General features: G+C 48.5%; 2 protein-coding genes across 2 annotated transcripts; both read right to left on the reverse strand.

Moving 5' to 3' along the window:
• Positions 1–645, reverse strand: LOC308240462 (claudin-34-like; the record flags this gene model as incomplete). Its single annotated transcript, XM_080653512.1, has 1 exon — positions 1–645. One exon carries the CDS (start codon positions 643–645, stop codon positions 1–3), a length of 645 nt encoding a protein of 214 aa, XP_080509638.1.
• A 14,194-nt stretch (positions 646–14,839) lies between these two features.
• On the reverse strand, positions 14,840–15,484 carry LOC308240056 (claudin-34-like; the record flags this gene model as incomplete). Its single annotated transcript, XM_080652950.1, has 1 exon — positions 14,840–15,484. One exon carries the CDS (start codon positions 15,482–15,484, stop codon positions 14,840–14,842), a length of 645 nt encoding a protein of 214 aa, XP_080509076.1.
• Between the last annotated feature and the right edge of the window lie 458 nt (positions 15,485–15,942).

Raw genomic sequence — 15,942 nt, forward strand, 5'->3', positions numbered from 1 at the left:
TCACACTTGTGAGACTTCGGGGTACACTTGGTTGTCGGGGGACAGCTGGAAAGAGATGGTAAGCAGCCCACTCAACAGCATCAGGGATGCAGCCAGGACCACCAGGGGCACGGTGCTGCCGAGCTTCTGCCGGTCGGGCCTGAAGGGGATGTGGAAGGATGGCGGGAAGGCAATGCCCTCTTCATCCATCACAGCCTGGTTGTTGGAGATCACGACAATGAAGATCAATGTGCCAGCTATGATGCTCAGGACTCTGGAAGCGAAGAACAGATTGCCGGTGGTGTCCTTCTGAAGCTGTCCCGTGTATACTCTGTGCAGGCCCATGACCATGAGCCCTTTCACCAGGAGCCCGAGGAGGATGGCGGCCAGCAGCAGGTGCTGAGCGATGCGGATATCCAGCGGCAGGTAGGTGTCACTGTAGGTGTAGCGGTGACACGCAATGGGTCGGCTCTGCAGGCTGTTGGGCTGGTAAGTGCAGACCTTCCACATGCCCACGCAGGCCATCCCCCAGGGCGGGGCGGGACTGCTCTCTATGTACCATACTCGCCAATTGGCCAGACCCGTGCAAACCATGGTGAGGATCCATCCCAGGATGTTGAGCACTAAACTCGCTGCCTGGCAATTGGCCTTGTCGAACAAGGCCATGGCTCTGTATCCAGGGGATCTGCAAACCAATAGAAGGCGTCATGAGGATGGGACCACAGCCTGGAACCGCTCCCCGGAGTGAGTGGCACTATACTAGAGAGGGAAATGCCATATTTCAGAATGGAGACACTTGACCCCCATGCTCTGCTGGCGAAGGGTCCTTGGGCAAGATTTACTGAAAGCCTTAAAGTATACAGACTTTCACCCTGCAGGACAGGTAAGGGGTTAGAGCGTCTTCCCAACGGGCCCAGGTTGTAGAGCTCAATCCCTGGTCAGGTCAAATACAAGAATCAACCAATGAATGCATCAGTCAGTGGAACACCACATCGATGTTTCTCTCTCTCTCCCTCTCTCTCTCTCTAAATTCAATCAAAATATGTACAAACTTTCAAACAGGCAGTTCCACTTCTGGACATTTGTTGAAAGACACAATTTAGATTGGCTACAGCCGAGCAGGCATCGTTGAGTGTCTACCTAAGAACCAGGAGGTTAGGGTTCAATTCCTGATCAGGGTATGCCTCTGCTGTATGCCTGATCCCCAGTGTGGGGCATGCAGGAGGCAACCAATCCATGATTATCTCTCATCAGTGATGTTTCTTTCTCTTCCTCTCACTCTAAAATCAAGAAAACATATTTTTACAAGACAGATCTTATAGAAAAGGTAGGAAGGAAGGAAAGATGGAATGAAGGAAGGACAGATGGAAGGAACGAAGGAAGGAAGGACGGACGGATGGAAGGAAGGACGGAAGGAGTGATGGATGGGAGGAAGTTAGGAAAGAATAAAGGAACGAAGGAAGGGAGGATGGAAGAAAAAATGGAAAAAAGAAAGGAATGATAGATGAATGGATAAAAGAAAGGAATGATGAATAGAAGAAAGAAAGGAAGGATGCAAGGATGGAAAGAAGGAAGGAAGATAAAGAATGGAAAGAAGAAAGAATGGAAGGATGGATGGTAGGAAGGAAGGAAAGAAGAAAAGAAAGATAGAAGGAATGAAGGTATGAAGGAAAGAAGGAAGGAAGGAAGGAAGGTTGAAAGGCAAGAAGAGAGTGAAGAAGTTAGAAAGGAATGAAGGAGAGAAGGTAGGAAGGAAAGGAGAGAAGGACGGAAGGAAGGTGAGCAGTTAGGAAGTAAGGAAAAAGGGAAGAAGGAAGGAAGAGAGGAAGGAAGGATGGATAGATGGCAGAAAGGATGGAAAGATGGAAGGAAGAAAGGAAGAAAGGAAGGAAGGAAGGAAGGAAGGAGGGAAGGAAGGGTGGATGGAAGAAAGGAAGGAAAAAAAGAAGGAAGTAAGAAAGGAAGGAAATAAGAAACAATGCAAGAAAAAAAGGAAGGAGAGAAGGTAGGAAGATGTAATGATGGAAGGAAAGAATTGAAGGATGGATGGAAGGAAGGAAAGAGAACAGAAAGATGGAAGAAAAGACGAAATGAAGGAGAGAAGGAAGGAAGGAAGGAGAGCAGATGGGATGGAAAGAAGGAAGGAAGGCAGGAAGGGGGCTAGCTTTCATCTCTCCTGTAATACCACTGATGACAGTTAACATATTCACAGAGCAAATAAAAGGATTAAATAAAGTGAACTCCACCACCACCCCAAGAAATCTCAGGGCTTTCCTAACCAGGGAGAAAACAAAGCCCAATCTTTACCCAAACAATACGAAAAGGCAGAGGAGGACGTCTCAGAGGTACAAACGGTAGTCCCTGCCAAGCAGTAACAGAAATAAGGAAACCTCACATTCTCATGTTTCCATGGCTTCCAGGCTGGTCTGCAGGCCTGTGACAGTTAGTCTTCTTAAAGGGCAAGGGTCACGGAGGAGGTCTTCAAGAGGTGAAGCATTGGCCTGGCTGGTTTGGCTCCGTGGATAGAGTGTTGGCCTGGGGACTGAAGGTCCCGGTTACTATTCTGCTCAAGGGCACATGCCTGGGTTGTGAGCTGGATCCCCAGTGTGGGGCATGCAGAAGGCAGCCAATCCATGATTCTTTGTCATCATTCATGTTTCTCTCTCTTCTTTTATCTCTAAAATTAAGAAAATCATATTTTTTAAAGACAAATCTTATATAAAAGAAATGAAGGCAGGAAGGAAGGAAAAAAGAAAGGAAACAGTGATGGAGGGGAGGGAGGAAGGAAGAAAGGAAGGAAAGAAGGATAGATAGTAGGAAGGAAGAAAAAAGGAATGAAGGGAGGAATGATGAATGAATGGATTGATGGAAGGAAGGAAGGAAAGAAGGAAGGAAGGAGGAAAGAAGGAAGGACAGAAGGAAGGACGGAAGGAAGGAGGAAGGAAGGAAGGAAGGAAGGAAGGAAGGAAGGAAGGAAGGAAGGAAGGAAAGGAGGAAAGGAAAAAGCCAAAGCTAAAACTGTAAATGCATCGAGGTTAAGGCTAAGCATAGCCAGTTGCAAGCAGCCAACTAGTCTTTATACTATAGTCCACCAATGCTTTCCTTATTAATGCATTTTGTCTGTAACAATCTTCCCCTGTGCTTCTGAAAGTGAAGGGCTCCTAACCAACTCCAATTTGGTGCTACCCAATTCCAGTTGATTTTTCTCATATGAACTCTTGGGAGGTTTTTTTTTATTTCTTTATTGATTAAAGTAATACATATGTGTCCTTATTCCCTCATTACCCCCCACCTCCCATTCATGTGCTTGCTTTTTGTTTAAAAAGAGCAACTTCACCCACCAACTTGGACCAGTGGTTGAGCGTGGACCTATGAATCAGGAGGTCAGGGTTCGATTCCCGGTCAGGGCACATGCCCGGGTTGCGGGCTCGATCCCCAGTGTGGGAAGTGCGGGAGGCAGCGGATCCATGATTCTCTCTCATTGATGTTTCTCTCTCTTTCCCTCTCCCTTCCTCTCTGAAATCAATAAAATTATATTTCTAAAAAAAATTAAAAATATTAGAAAGAGCAACTTCCTCTATGGAGCTTTTCTGACACTGTCCCTCCTAGAGGTGGAAGCACCTGCCTGCTCTCCAGGACACCAGCTTCATCAGAGCACACAGCAGGCTCGCCTTTCCTGAAATGTGTGCTCTTGGAGGCCAGGGGTCATGTGTGTTCTTCTGTGTGTGTCCAGCATCCAGCACACGGAGGCTCAATAACCATGTGTTGAAGGCATGGCGGACAAGGAGAAGTGGCTGAGGAATGTGGATAGCAAGCCCTTACCCAGCACTTATATTATGCCAGGCTCTCCGCAAAAGCATGTGCACTGAGCCGACTGGCTTCTTCTAAACACAGGCCTGGGAACGGAAACTGGCCCTGCCCGTGGGGCTCAGTTGGTTGGGTGTCAGCCTGTGCACTGAAGGGTCTTGGGGTAGATTCTTGGTCGGGGCACATGTCAAGGTTTTGAGCTCCATCCCAGTAAGAGTGTATGAGGGGGGCAGCTGATCGATATTTCTCTTTTGCATCAGTGTTTCTCTCTCCCTCCCTCCCTCTCTTCCTCGCTCTCTGACTTTAAAAAATAATAATGAGAGAAACCAAGATGGCGGCATAGGTAAGCACCTAAACTGCTGCCTCCCACAAAAATTTCAAAACTACAACTATTAGACAGAATGGACATCGTCCAGAACCACAGGAAAGCTGGCTGAGTGAAAATTCTACAACTAGAAGGAAAGAGAAACGCTCACAGAGAATTGGAGGTAAGGCAAAGGGTCTTTGCGCGCGCAGAGAGGAAGGGCGGCTGAGAGCCTGGCTGACTTTCTCTGGTGGAAGGGGGAAGGAAGCCCCCGACCGCACTGAACCCCAGTTCTGACTGCACTGAACCCCAGTTCTGGGTGAGCCCCTGGGGACCCACGCTCTTACGGGGAGAGTCTGGACTCTCGGGCGGAGACTCGGGAGCTGGGGAAGGCAGAAATCTGAAGGCGTGCGCGTGCCAGTGTGCACAAAGGCTGCGGAGGTTTCCACAGGCTTTCCCTAGTGTAAGGTAGTCGGAGGCTCCTGACTGCACTGAGCCCCAGTTCTGACTGCACTGGACCCCAGTTCCAGGCGAGACCCTGGGGACCCACACTCTTGTGGGGGGAATCTGGACTCTCGGGCGGAGACTCGGGAGCCGGGGAAGGCGGAGGACTGAAAGCGCGCACGTGCGCACAAGGGCAAGGCTGACGGGAAGCCAAGACTGAGACTCCACCCCATCCAAGCTGAGCACAGAGGCTATTGCAATTTGGCAAGTCTAATCCTATAAGGCTGTCTCCAGCACCGAACTTCTCCCAGCATAGACACAGCTGATCCTTACAGCCAACTGGCCTGGAGGTCAATTCCTCCCAGTGATACCAACAACAATCAAGACTTAACTACAACAAGGCTGTACACACAGACCACAAAGGGGTGCACCAAGAGTGTCCACCTCAGGTTAACTGGGGAGGCAGACCCACTGGGCCACATTGGAAACCTAGCACACAAATCTACCCTACCAACTCAGGGAAGCAGTGAAAATGCGGCGTCAAAGAATCAGATCACAAACGAAAGAAATGGAGGAAAACAAACGACTGGATATAGAATTCAAAACCACGGTTATAAGGCTTTTCAAGAATATCCTAGAAAAGGCCGATAAATATAACGAGACCCTCGAAGATATGAAAAAGGACCAACTAGAAATTAAACATACACTGACTGAAATAAAAAAATATTATACAGAGACCCAAAAACAGACTAGAGGAACACAAAAATCAAGTCAAAGAATTGAAATACAAAGAAGCAAAAAACACTCAACCGAAAATGCAAAAAGAAAAAAAAAATCCAAAAAGTTGAAGATGGTGTAAGAAGACTCTGGGACAACTTCAAGCGTACCAACATCAGAATTATGGGGGTGCCAGAAGAAGAGAGAGAGCAAGATACTGAAAACCTATTTGAAGAAATAATGACCGAAAACTTCCCCCACCTGGTGAAAGAAAAAGACTTACAAGTCCAGGAAGCGCACAGAACACCAAACAAAAGGAATCCAAAGAGGACCACACCAAGACACATCATAATTAAAATGCCAAGAGCAAAAGACAAAGAGAGAATATTAAAAGCAGCAAGAGAAAACATTTAGTTACCTACAAGGGAGCACCCATACAACTATCAGCTGATTTCTCAACAGAAACTATGCAGGCCAGACGGGAGTGGCAAGAAATTTTCAATGTGATGAATAGCAAGAACCTACAACCAAGATTACTCTACCCAGCAAAATTATCATTCAGAATTGAAGTGCAGATAAAGAGCTTCACAGATAAGAAAAAGCTGAAGGAGTTCATCACCACCAAACCAGTATTATATAAAATGCTGAAAGGTATTCTTAAAGAAGAGGAAGAAGAAAAAAGTAAAGAGAAAAATTATGAACAACAAATACATATCTATCAACAAGTGAACCTAAAAATCAAGTGAATTAAAAACCTGAGGAACAGAATAATCTGGTGAATATAATAGAATCAGGGGCATAGAAAGGGAGTGGACTGATAATTCTCAGGGGGAAAGGAGTATGGGGGGCTCATGAAGAGACTGGACAAAAATCATACACCTATGGATGAGGACAGTGGAGGGGAGGTAAGGGCAGAAGGTGGGGTGGGAACTGGGTGGAGGGGAGCTATGGGGGGAAAAAGGAGAAACAATTGTAATAATCTGAATAAAGATTTATTAAAATAAAAAAAATAATAATAACATTGGTGTGCTGATATGCATGCACACAATTCCTTTGGTTGATCTATTTCCCTCCCTCCCCAACACTCCCCAGCCTTCCCGCTGTTATTTGACAGTCTGTTCGGTGCTTTACTACCTCCGTATCTATTTTTTGGTTCATCAGGTTATAATATTCTTTATTTTCCATAAATGAGTGAGATCATATGGCATTTTTCTTTCATTGCCTGGCTTATTTCTCTTAATATAATACTCTCCAAGTCCATCCATGCTGCTGCAAATGGTAAGAATTCCTTCTTTTTATATCAGAGTAGTATTCCATTATGTAGATGTACCATAGTTTTCTAATCCAGTCATCTGCTGATGGGCACTTAGGCTGTTTCCAAATCTTAGCTGTGGTGAATTGTGCTGCTATGAACATAGGGGTGCATATATTCTTTCATAATGGTGTTTCTCATTTCTTGGGATATATTCCTAGAACTGGGATTACTGGGTCAAATGGGAGCTCCATTTTTAGTTTTTTGAGGAAACGCCATACTGTTCTCCACAGTGGCGGCAGCAGTCTGCATTCCCAGCAGCAGTGCACAAGGGTTCCTTTTTCTCCGAATCCTCGCCAGCACTTGTCTTTGGTGATTTGTTGATGATTGCCATTCTGACAGGTGGAAGACAGACACTGGGCAAAGGCTTTGCTCAAGGACATACGAAGGGGTGGGAATGGAGAGAAACAAAAGAAAGCATCTAAAGTCTTGCTCTGAAATGTTAGTCTGAAGAGGAAAACTCCATTCACCAGCCAGAAAAAGAAAAAGGCTAATATTTCAGTTATGGTTTAGCTATAACATGCAATGATGTGTCCCCCGAACGCTCCCTGTCATGTATGGGGAACCCCACCATGAAGATCTCAATCCTGAGAAACCACAGCCTGAAGAGGAATTATGGTTCCAGTTCTGGCTTCTCCACTGTATGATGTGGCTTTCTTCCCCCAGCCTGTCCCTCCTGCAGTAGCCCTTCTTCTGGCCAATGGACCTATCACTCACCCAACTCCTTATGTCCAAACATCTGTACGTCTCCCAAGATTCCTCCCTCTCCCACTACCCATCCAATGGGTCACTGAGTTTGAGGGATCGTGTCTGGTTTCACACAGTTTTCATAAGTTTGCCCAACCATGCATCCCCGCAGCAAAGCAACGTCTTGAAAATAGTGCTTATGGCTAGTTTAGGGGCTGAGATTTGACAAAGTTCATGAGAGATGAAGGAGCAGAATATAGTGGATGATGATGATGATGATGATGACGACGACGAGAAACAACTATGTGCCAGGAATGATTCTAAGTACTTTTCAGTATATTATCAATTAATCTTCCCAGAAATCCTCTGAGTTGCATATGAATATTCCACTCAACCGACAGATGAGGAGATTGAGATGATCACACACACACACACACACACACACACACACACTACATAAAATATGGAACCAAACGACCTAGTTTGGAATACAGTTTCTACCACCTGCTGCCTCTGTATGCCTCTAATTTTTTTAAATTAAATTGATTGGGGTGACATTGGTTGACTTGATCATATAGGTTTCAGGTGTTGGTTCCTATGTGACAAGATCTGCATATTGTACTGTGTGCCTGCCCCCCCAAAGTCAAATCTTCTGTCACCTAATATTAGGACACCCTTCAACTCCACCCCCTTCCTGCAAGCCCCCTATGGGGGATCCAGCCCACAACCCAGGCATGTGCCCTGACCGGGAATGGACCGTAATCTCCTGCTTCTTAGGCAGATGCTCAGCCACTGAGCCACACCAGCTGGGCCCCTTGTTAATTCTTACACCAAACTTCAATGAAGCTTTAAAGAGTTCTTGGCATTTCAGACATACATTATTACTTAGGTCAATTTTTTAAATGATTTCCAACTTAGGACCTTGTATGAAACCATTTTCTATCCATTACTCTGGAATTCTGGCTGGCAGGAGACTTCCAATATGGCTCTGGCAGCTGACCTGACTGCAGTGACCAAGACTGAAGTGACTGTGGCACTCAACTCATGCACTGTTGTCATGGAAATGGGCGCTTCCGAACCGTGCTAGCGCTACTTTGATCTGTCCCGGGTGCAGAGAGCAGAGGTCACACTGCACCATTAACACACAGACATCTGAACCCTCTTTAGGCGTTTCCAGGCCCTTTTCAAAGCTTGTAAAGCTGTTGGGATGTGAACAAGGAAACTGAGAAAGAGCAAGAAGTGGAACCCGGGTGGGAGGCACATGTGCTGATGGGTCACCTTGGGCAAGCCCCTGAATGCCCCCCTCCCTGCTCCCCAGGCCCTCATTGTCTTCATTTTCAGTGGAGATAATAATCCCTGACTCCGAGGACTGTCTAGGGCAGTGGTCGGCAAACTCATTAGTCAGCAGAGCCAAGTATCAACAGTACAACGATTGAAATTTCTTTTGAGAGCCAAATTTTTTAAACTTAAACTATATAGGTAGGTACATTGTTATTAACTTAGTTAGGGAACTCCTAAGCTGGCCTTTGCTAAAAACGTCCTCAATCTGATTGAGGTACACTCAAGGGGCCAAAGAGCCGCATGTGGCTCGCGAGCAGCAGTTTGCCGACCACTGGTCTTCGTGATTAGAGAAAATTGGGAATAAATAGCCCGGCACATCGCCACTTCATAAGTAGCTGCTATTAGTGGTCATTGGGTTCTGTTGCACAGAGTAAGCCTTAGCTTCCAGCAGTGTGTCTTGGCTAAGAAGGCTGAGAACCAAAAGTTATTTTGGGCCTTGTCACTAGGGACCAATCCAACGCCGATGCTTTCCCTCAAACTTGCCAAGGGATGTCAATATCACCTGCACTGTTTTCACAGGCACCCACTGTCCCTGGCTAAGTACCGTGTGCGAGGGAGGTTAAGGAGCCATGCCCACATCAGAGCCTAATTGTATGCTGCCTTTAGGCCTTGAGTAGGCCTAGGACATTCTTTTTTTTTTTTTTTAATCCTAACAGGAGAATGTTTTTCCATTGATTTTTAGGGAGAGTGGAAGAGAGAGGGAAAGACAGAGAGAAACATTGATGTGACAGAAACACATGGATTGGCTGCCTCCTGCATGAGCCCTAACCAGGGCCCAGGCCAGGGACTACCCTGCAACTAAGGTACGTGTCCTTGACCAGAATCGAACCAGGGACCCTTTGGTCCGCAGGCCAATGTTCTATCCACTGAGCCACAGCGGCTAGGGCTGGCCATGAACGTTCTTGACCATAAAACAGGAAACCTGGCAAGTACCTGCCTCAGTTTACCCCAATATACACTGGGGAGGCTGAGCCTACACAATGAGAGTTCCAAATCTTGGGCACCGAGGCCCCAAGGGGGTGACCCCACCCTAACGTTTGCCCTCCTCCTCAGCCACCTGGAATGGCTGGCTTCCTGGAGCCGAGGTGGCTCAGCAGGTCCCCGCCTTCCCACGCAGACTATAAGCCCAGTGAGAAAGAGGAGATTCTATACCACGTGGAACTCTTGTCTAAGAAGAGAGGAAGTGCCCTCTCCCTGCTCTGCCCCCCGGAATCCACAACAAATTGCTGGAACCAAAATTCTGATGTTCAAATAAAAAAAACAAAATTCTAATGTTCAGCAACAGGTTTGGTTTGGTTTGGTTTTGAATCCTCACCCGAGGATACTTTTTCATTAGTTTTTAGGGAGAGGGAGAGACAGAGAGAAAAATTGAAGTGAGAGACACAAATCCATTGGTTGCCTCCCTCAGGAGCCTGCAACCAAGGTGGGTGAACTTGACCGAACTGAACCCGGGACTCTTTGGGCCCCAGGCTGATGCTCTATCCACCCTGCAAAACTGGCCAGGGAGGCAACAGGTTTAATAGTTTAATCCACAGCCAAACTCCAAAGACAGCCAATCACAGACAGCCAGCTGGCTGCCCGCCCCAGTCCTTCCTTCCTTCCTTTCCTTCTTCCACACTTTCCTCCTTTCCTCTGGCTCCTGTCAACACAGCCTCCTAACCACTACGGGCTTGAAGCTGTCCAATCGGAATCGATTTTTGAGAAAATAAGCTCGAACCATTGTTAATATGCCTCCGTTTCTGTTTCAGCAGTTCCTGCATAACAACAGGGACCCAAAAGAGGCCCCCTAACCCCCCTCACCAAGAAAGCCTCAGGAACAAGGAGCAAGGACACAGGTACCTGCTGGGCCCTGGAGTGCATGGCCTTCTCGCTGCCGCCAGAGATGCGGGCAAGTCCCTCTGGGTCCTGCATCCCAGCGCCAGGGCCTCCGTGTTAGGAGCTTGCAGACTTTAGCTGAGCATCTCTTTCCGAACTGGTCCACACACTGCCTGGAACTGGGCTGGTTCCCAACGGACATGGAGCCGGAGCCCTGGAGAGACTGCGTCCCTCTTAGAACCTGGAACGGGTCAAGGGAGGCCTCAGGTGAACACAATTTGGCTTTAAGATTGAACAAGTAGGGCTTGGTGGTTGAGTGTTGACCTGTGAAACAGGAGGTCAGGGTTCGATTCCTGGTCAGGGCACATGCCTGGGTTGCAGCTCCATCCCCAGTAGGGGGTGTGCAAGGGCAGCCAACCTGTGATTCTCCATCACCATTGATATTCTTTCTCCCCTCTCCCTTCCTCTCTGAAAACAATGACAATATATTTTTTAAAAGAGTTGAAGTCCTTCTACAATGAAAATGTCCTTGTTGAGGTCTTAGAGCAGATAGGCACTGTGATTCCTCAGTCTTAAGTAGAAAGCCTGGAGGAAGGGGAAGGTGAGGGGAGAAAGTGTGACGTGATGGGAGCCAGGGCCAGGCCACGGGGCGGCCTCCCTGAACGGGCCTTGGCCCAGGACGGTGGGGTAAGCTGACCTGGGTCCTCTGGGGCGCCTCTGTTCTGTTCCACTGGCAGAGGTCCCCTCCCTCCCAGCTCTCCTCTACCTTAAATACGGCCATCACCCGACTCTGCTCCCACTTGCACCTGCTGGTGTCCAGGAGGCACGCTGTGCCCCAGGCGCGGCCTCTGCTAGGCCTCCTTCTGCGAGTGCTGTCACCAGCACCCCTAGCTGCCTGGGGCCCGCAGCAAAGGGCCCGGCACTGCCCCATGCTGGCCCCGAACCCAAAGGCCACATGGAAGCCTCTGGCTCCTGGGCACCGTGGGAGGATTCCCGGCAGGAGGAGCAGGAGGAGAGAAATGCCACCACCCTCGGTACCCTCTCTGTGCTGCACCCGCGGGAAATGCGCTGGACACCTTCTCCTGCCTGACTCCTGGGAAACAAGAATCCAGTGAGGCCCTTACACAGTCATTCCCAAAGAGCCCTGGACAGGGGCTTGGAACACTTTTCCCCGCTTCCCAGAGCAGACCCGCCCTGGTGGCCGCCTCACCTTCTGGGTCTCAGCCCTCATGACCTGTCCCCTTGCTCTCTGGTGACACTGAAGGTGAAGAGGGGACAACAGACCTCTTGCCACAGCCCAGCGGTTCCGTCATTCCCACGTATTACCAGCAGGAGGCAGGTGCACCGTCCTCAGCAGGGTATCAGGTTCCAGAAACCGGTCCTCATCAGAAGCATGTATCCCAGGAGCTTCCTTGTTCAAACAACCAGAGGTTTGAGTCTCTAAAGAACACACACCCTGGCAGAGTGGATAGAGCATCGCCCCACGGAGTGAAGGGTCCCGGTTTTGACTCTGGTCATGGGCATGTACCTTGGTTGCAGGCTCAATCCCCAGTAGGAGGCGATCAGGAGACAGCTGATGGTGTTTCTCTCTCACAGATGTTTCTAGCTCTCTCGCCCTCTACCTTCCTCTCTGTAAAATCCATGAAAATATATATATTTTTAAATGAGACCGACTACAGGTGTTTACCTGGGAACCACTTCCCAGCCATTCCAGACCTGCATGGAGAGTGGGTAAGACTCCTCCCAAGGCCAGCCCGGACCATCCATGGGATGCAGAGGCTCATTTCAAACCCGTGGGAAGGGAGCCGTGGTCTCTCACTCAGTGCAGAGGCTGTGACTTCCTCCCAGTTCTAAGGACAGTGTGCAAATCATGGCAGGCAGAGAAGGGGCATTTCCTAAAGAATGCTTCTACCACCTCACACTCGCTCCCTCACAGGGAAGAGGGAAGAATCCGTTGCCCACAGATCGGATTCAAAGTCGAGAGGCAAAGGATCCATTGAACATTCTAGGTCACAGGCACTGTCCTTGGAACACATATGTGAATAGCTCATAGGCTTTTGCCCCAGGGGAAATTTTTTTAAACACTGTGCTCTCAGAGACTTAAATTCTCTATCTTTTTTTTTATTTATAGAATCTTTTTTTATTGTTTAAAGTGTTAAATATAGTAGTATATATATCTCCTTTTTTTCCAACATTGACCTTCCCCCAGCATCCCCTACCCCCAGTCACATGCCCTCATCCCACCCCCCAAGTGGTGGAGTTATGGTCAATTTGCATATTCATAATGGCAATCATCAACAAATCAACAAATGACAAGTGCTGGTGAGGATGTGGAGAAGGGGAACCCTCGTGCACTGTTGGTGGGAATGTAGACTGGTGCAGCCACTGTGGAGAACGGTATGGACTTTCCTCAAAAAACTAAAAGTAAAACTGCCATTTGACCCAGTGATCCCACTTCTAAAATACTGTTTGAGAAGAAGCCCATTTCAGACTAGCCCGTGTGGCTCAGTGGTTGAGCATCCACCTAGGAACTAGGAGGTCATGGTTTGATTCCTGACTGGGGGCTTGAAACCCAGAGGAGATATGTAAGATGCAGCCAATCCATGATTGTCTCTCATCACTGATGTTTCAATCTCTCTCTCCCTCTCCCTTCTGTTCTGAAATCAATGAAAATATTTTTTTAAAAGAAATAGAGCTCCCCTCTCTTAACAGAAATAAAGACTTAAGAGGCAGAGTGGACATCTTATGCAAGAATGAAGAAATGAAAGTGTAGAATTACTTTTCAAGCATTTAAAATTCTGGTATTTATTAGATGTTCATAAGAAACTAGAGGCCTGATGCACGTAATTCGTCCAAGAGTAGGCCTTCCTTCCCTTCACTGCCAGCACCGACTTCCCTCTGGCACCCGGACCCAGGCTTCCTTCTGGCCGCAGGCAGGCACCCGGGCTTTCCTCTGGCCACTGAATGCACCTGGGACCTGGGCTTCCCTCACATCCCCTGCTTTGTCCAGAAGTGTGTCTGGGCTAATTAGTATATTAAGCTTTTATTAGTATAGATAGTTGTTATGTTTAAAGGTGTACTATGGAAAGGCAAGGAAATATCCTTTTTTTTAGAGAATAATTTTGAAGTGCATAGGGATGAAGGAACGTGACGTCTGGGGTTTGCATTCAAGTTCTTCGGAGAAAGCAAAGTAGAGGAAAAGAAGGGAAGGAAGTGAGAGAAAGCGAATATGGCAAAATCTCGGTAACTGCTGAGTCCGGCAATGGAAGGGGAATTCCTCCCGCTCTTCTCCTATTGCACAGGTGGGGAATTGCATGTGGTGGAGAGGTGTTAGGGCCAGGCCATAGAAGGTCAGGTCAGTTGTTTTTGTGGGAGTCTGAGAGGGAGCTGTGAGAATCCCAGCAACTCTCATTTCCACACAGTAGGAGTATAGCATTGATTATCCTACATAATAAAGAGGGAATATGCAAATTGACAATATCTCCACTACAAAGAAGGCGGTGCCCACAGTGGAGGCAGGGTTTATGGAACACAAGATGGCTGTGCCCACAGCATAGGCCAAGATCCCATAAAGAGCCTTAAGGAGCAATCAGCAAGACCTGAGACTGGGCCCCCATCCGGCTTGACAGGGGACCTCGGGCCATGCCCCCCACTCTGGCACCAAGCCCGGGAAACTCAGGCTGCATCCCCAACCTGGCGGAGCTTGACAGGAGACCTCAGGCCACACACCCCGACCCTGTCCAGGGCTAGGTGACCTCAGAGCATGCCTCCCACCTGGCATGGATTGACGGAAGACATCAGGATATGCCCCCCGCCCCGGCCCATGCTGGGGGACCTCAGGCCATGTACCAACCCCCGTGCCAGAACAGGACACCTGATGCTGTGCCACCCAATCCGGCAGGGCTTGACAAAGGTGGGACCAGCCAGGTCTGGATCTAGCTCAATGGGAGGGCGGGCTGGCTGGGTCTGGGTCTCCCAAAATTTTGAGGCGCATGTGGGTTGGCGGGGACTTGACTTTGGGTTCCGTGGTGTGCCCCAGACTCTGACAGGAAGAATATTTTCATATACATTTTACTACTTTTCTTTCATCTCTGATACTTCTATTATAGAGAAAGGGCAAATAGCAATATTAAAACATGTCCTGTAATTAATCCCATTTTAATGGGCATGAATTTTGTGCACCAGGCCACAAGTTTAATCAATAATAAGTAAAATCCACATTCAGTAAGACAGGTGCAAAGTGGTTTCTTTGGAAATTTTTTAATGAAATTTGCTTAACCAATCGATGAGCCCAATTTGCACAGAGCAGGATATGGTCACTTGCTGCTCAAGATGACCTTTGCCATGGTCATGAATCCTTGGACCTATTTCATAGATACTTCACCTCCATAAACTGCTCATCGTGGATTTGCAAAGCTATGCAACCAGGAATTTCACACTTGCGAGACTTCGGGGTACACTTGGTTGTCGGGGGACAGCTGGAAAGAGATGGTAAGCAGCCCACTCAACAGCATCAGGGATGCAGCCAGGACCGCCAGGGGCACGGTGCTGCCGAGCTTCTGCCGGTCGGGCCTGAAGGGGATGTGGAAGGATGGCGGGAATGCAATGCCCTCTTCATCTATCACAGCGTGGTTGTTGGAGATCACGACAATGAAGATCAATGTGCCAGCTATGATGCTCAGGACTCTGGAAGCGAAGAACAGATTGCCGGTGGTGTCCTTCTGAAGCTGTCCCGCGTACACTCTGCGCAGGCCCATGACCATGAGCCCTTTCCCCAGGAGCCCGAGGAGGATGGCGGCCAGCAGCAGGTGCTGAGCGATGCGGATATCCAGCGGCAGGTAGGTGTCACTGTAGGTGTAGCGGTGACACGCTATGGGACGGCTCTGCAGGCTGTTGGGCTGGTAAGTGCAGACCTTCCACATGCCCACGCACGCCATCCCCCAGGGCGGGGCGGGACTGCTCTCTATGTACCATACCCGCCAATTGGCCAGACCCGTGCAAACCATGGTGAGGATCCATCCCAGGATGTTGAGCACTAAACTCGCTGCCTGGCAATTGGCCTTGTCGAACAAGGCCATGGCTCTGTATCCAGGGGATCTGCAAACCAATAGACGCTGTCAGGAGGATGGGACCCATGGCCTGGAACTGCCCCCCGGAGTGAGTGGCACTATACTGGAGAGGGAAATGCCATATTGCAGAATGGAGACAATTGACCCCCATGCTCTGCTGGCAAAGGGTCCTTGGGCAAGATTTACTGAAAGCCTTAAAGTATACAGACTTTTACCCTGCAGGACAGGTAAGGGGTTAGAGCGTCTTCCCAACAGGCCCAGGTCGCAGAGCTTAATCCCTGGTCAGGGCACATAGAAGAATCAACCAATGAATGCATCAGTCAGTGGAACACCACATCGATGTTTCTCTCTCCCTCTCTCTGTCTCTAAAGTCAATCAAAATATGTACAAACTTTCAAACAGGCAGTTCCACTTCTGGACATTGGTTGAAAGACACAATTAAGATTGGCTACAGCCCAACAGGCATG

Source organism: Plecotus auritus (genome assembly GCF_963455305.1).
Source record: "Plecotus auritus genome assembly, chromosome: X".
NCBI classification, from domain to species: domain Eukaryota; kingdom Metazoa; phylum Chordata; class Mammalia; order Chiroptera; family Vespertilionidae; genus Plecotus; species Plecotus auritus.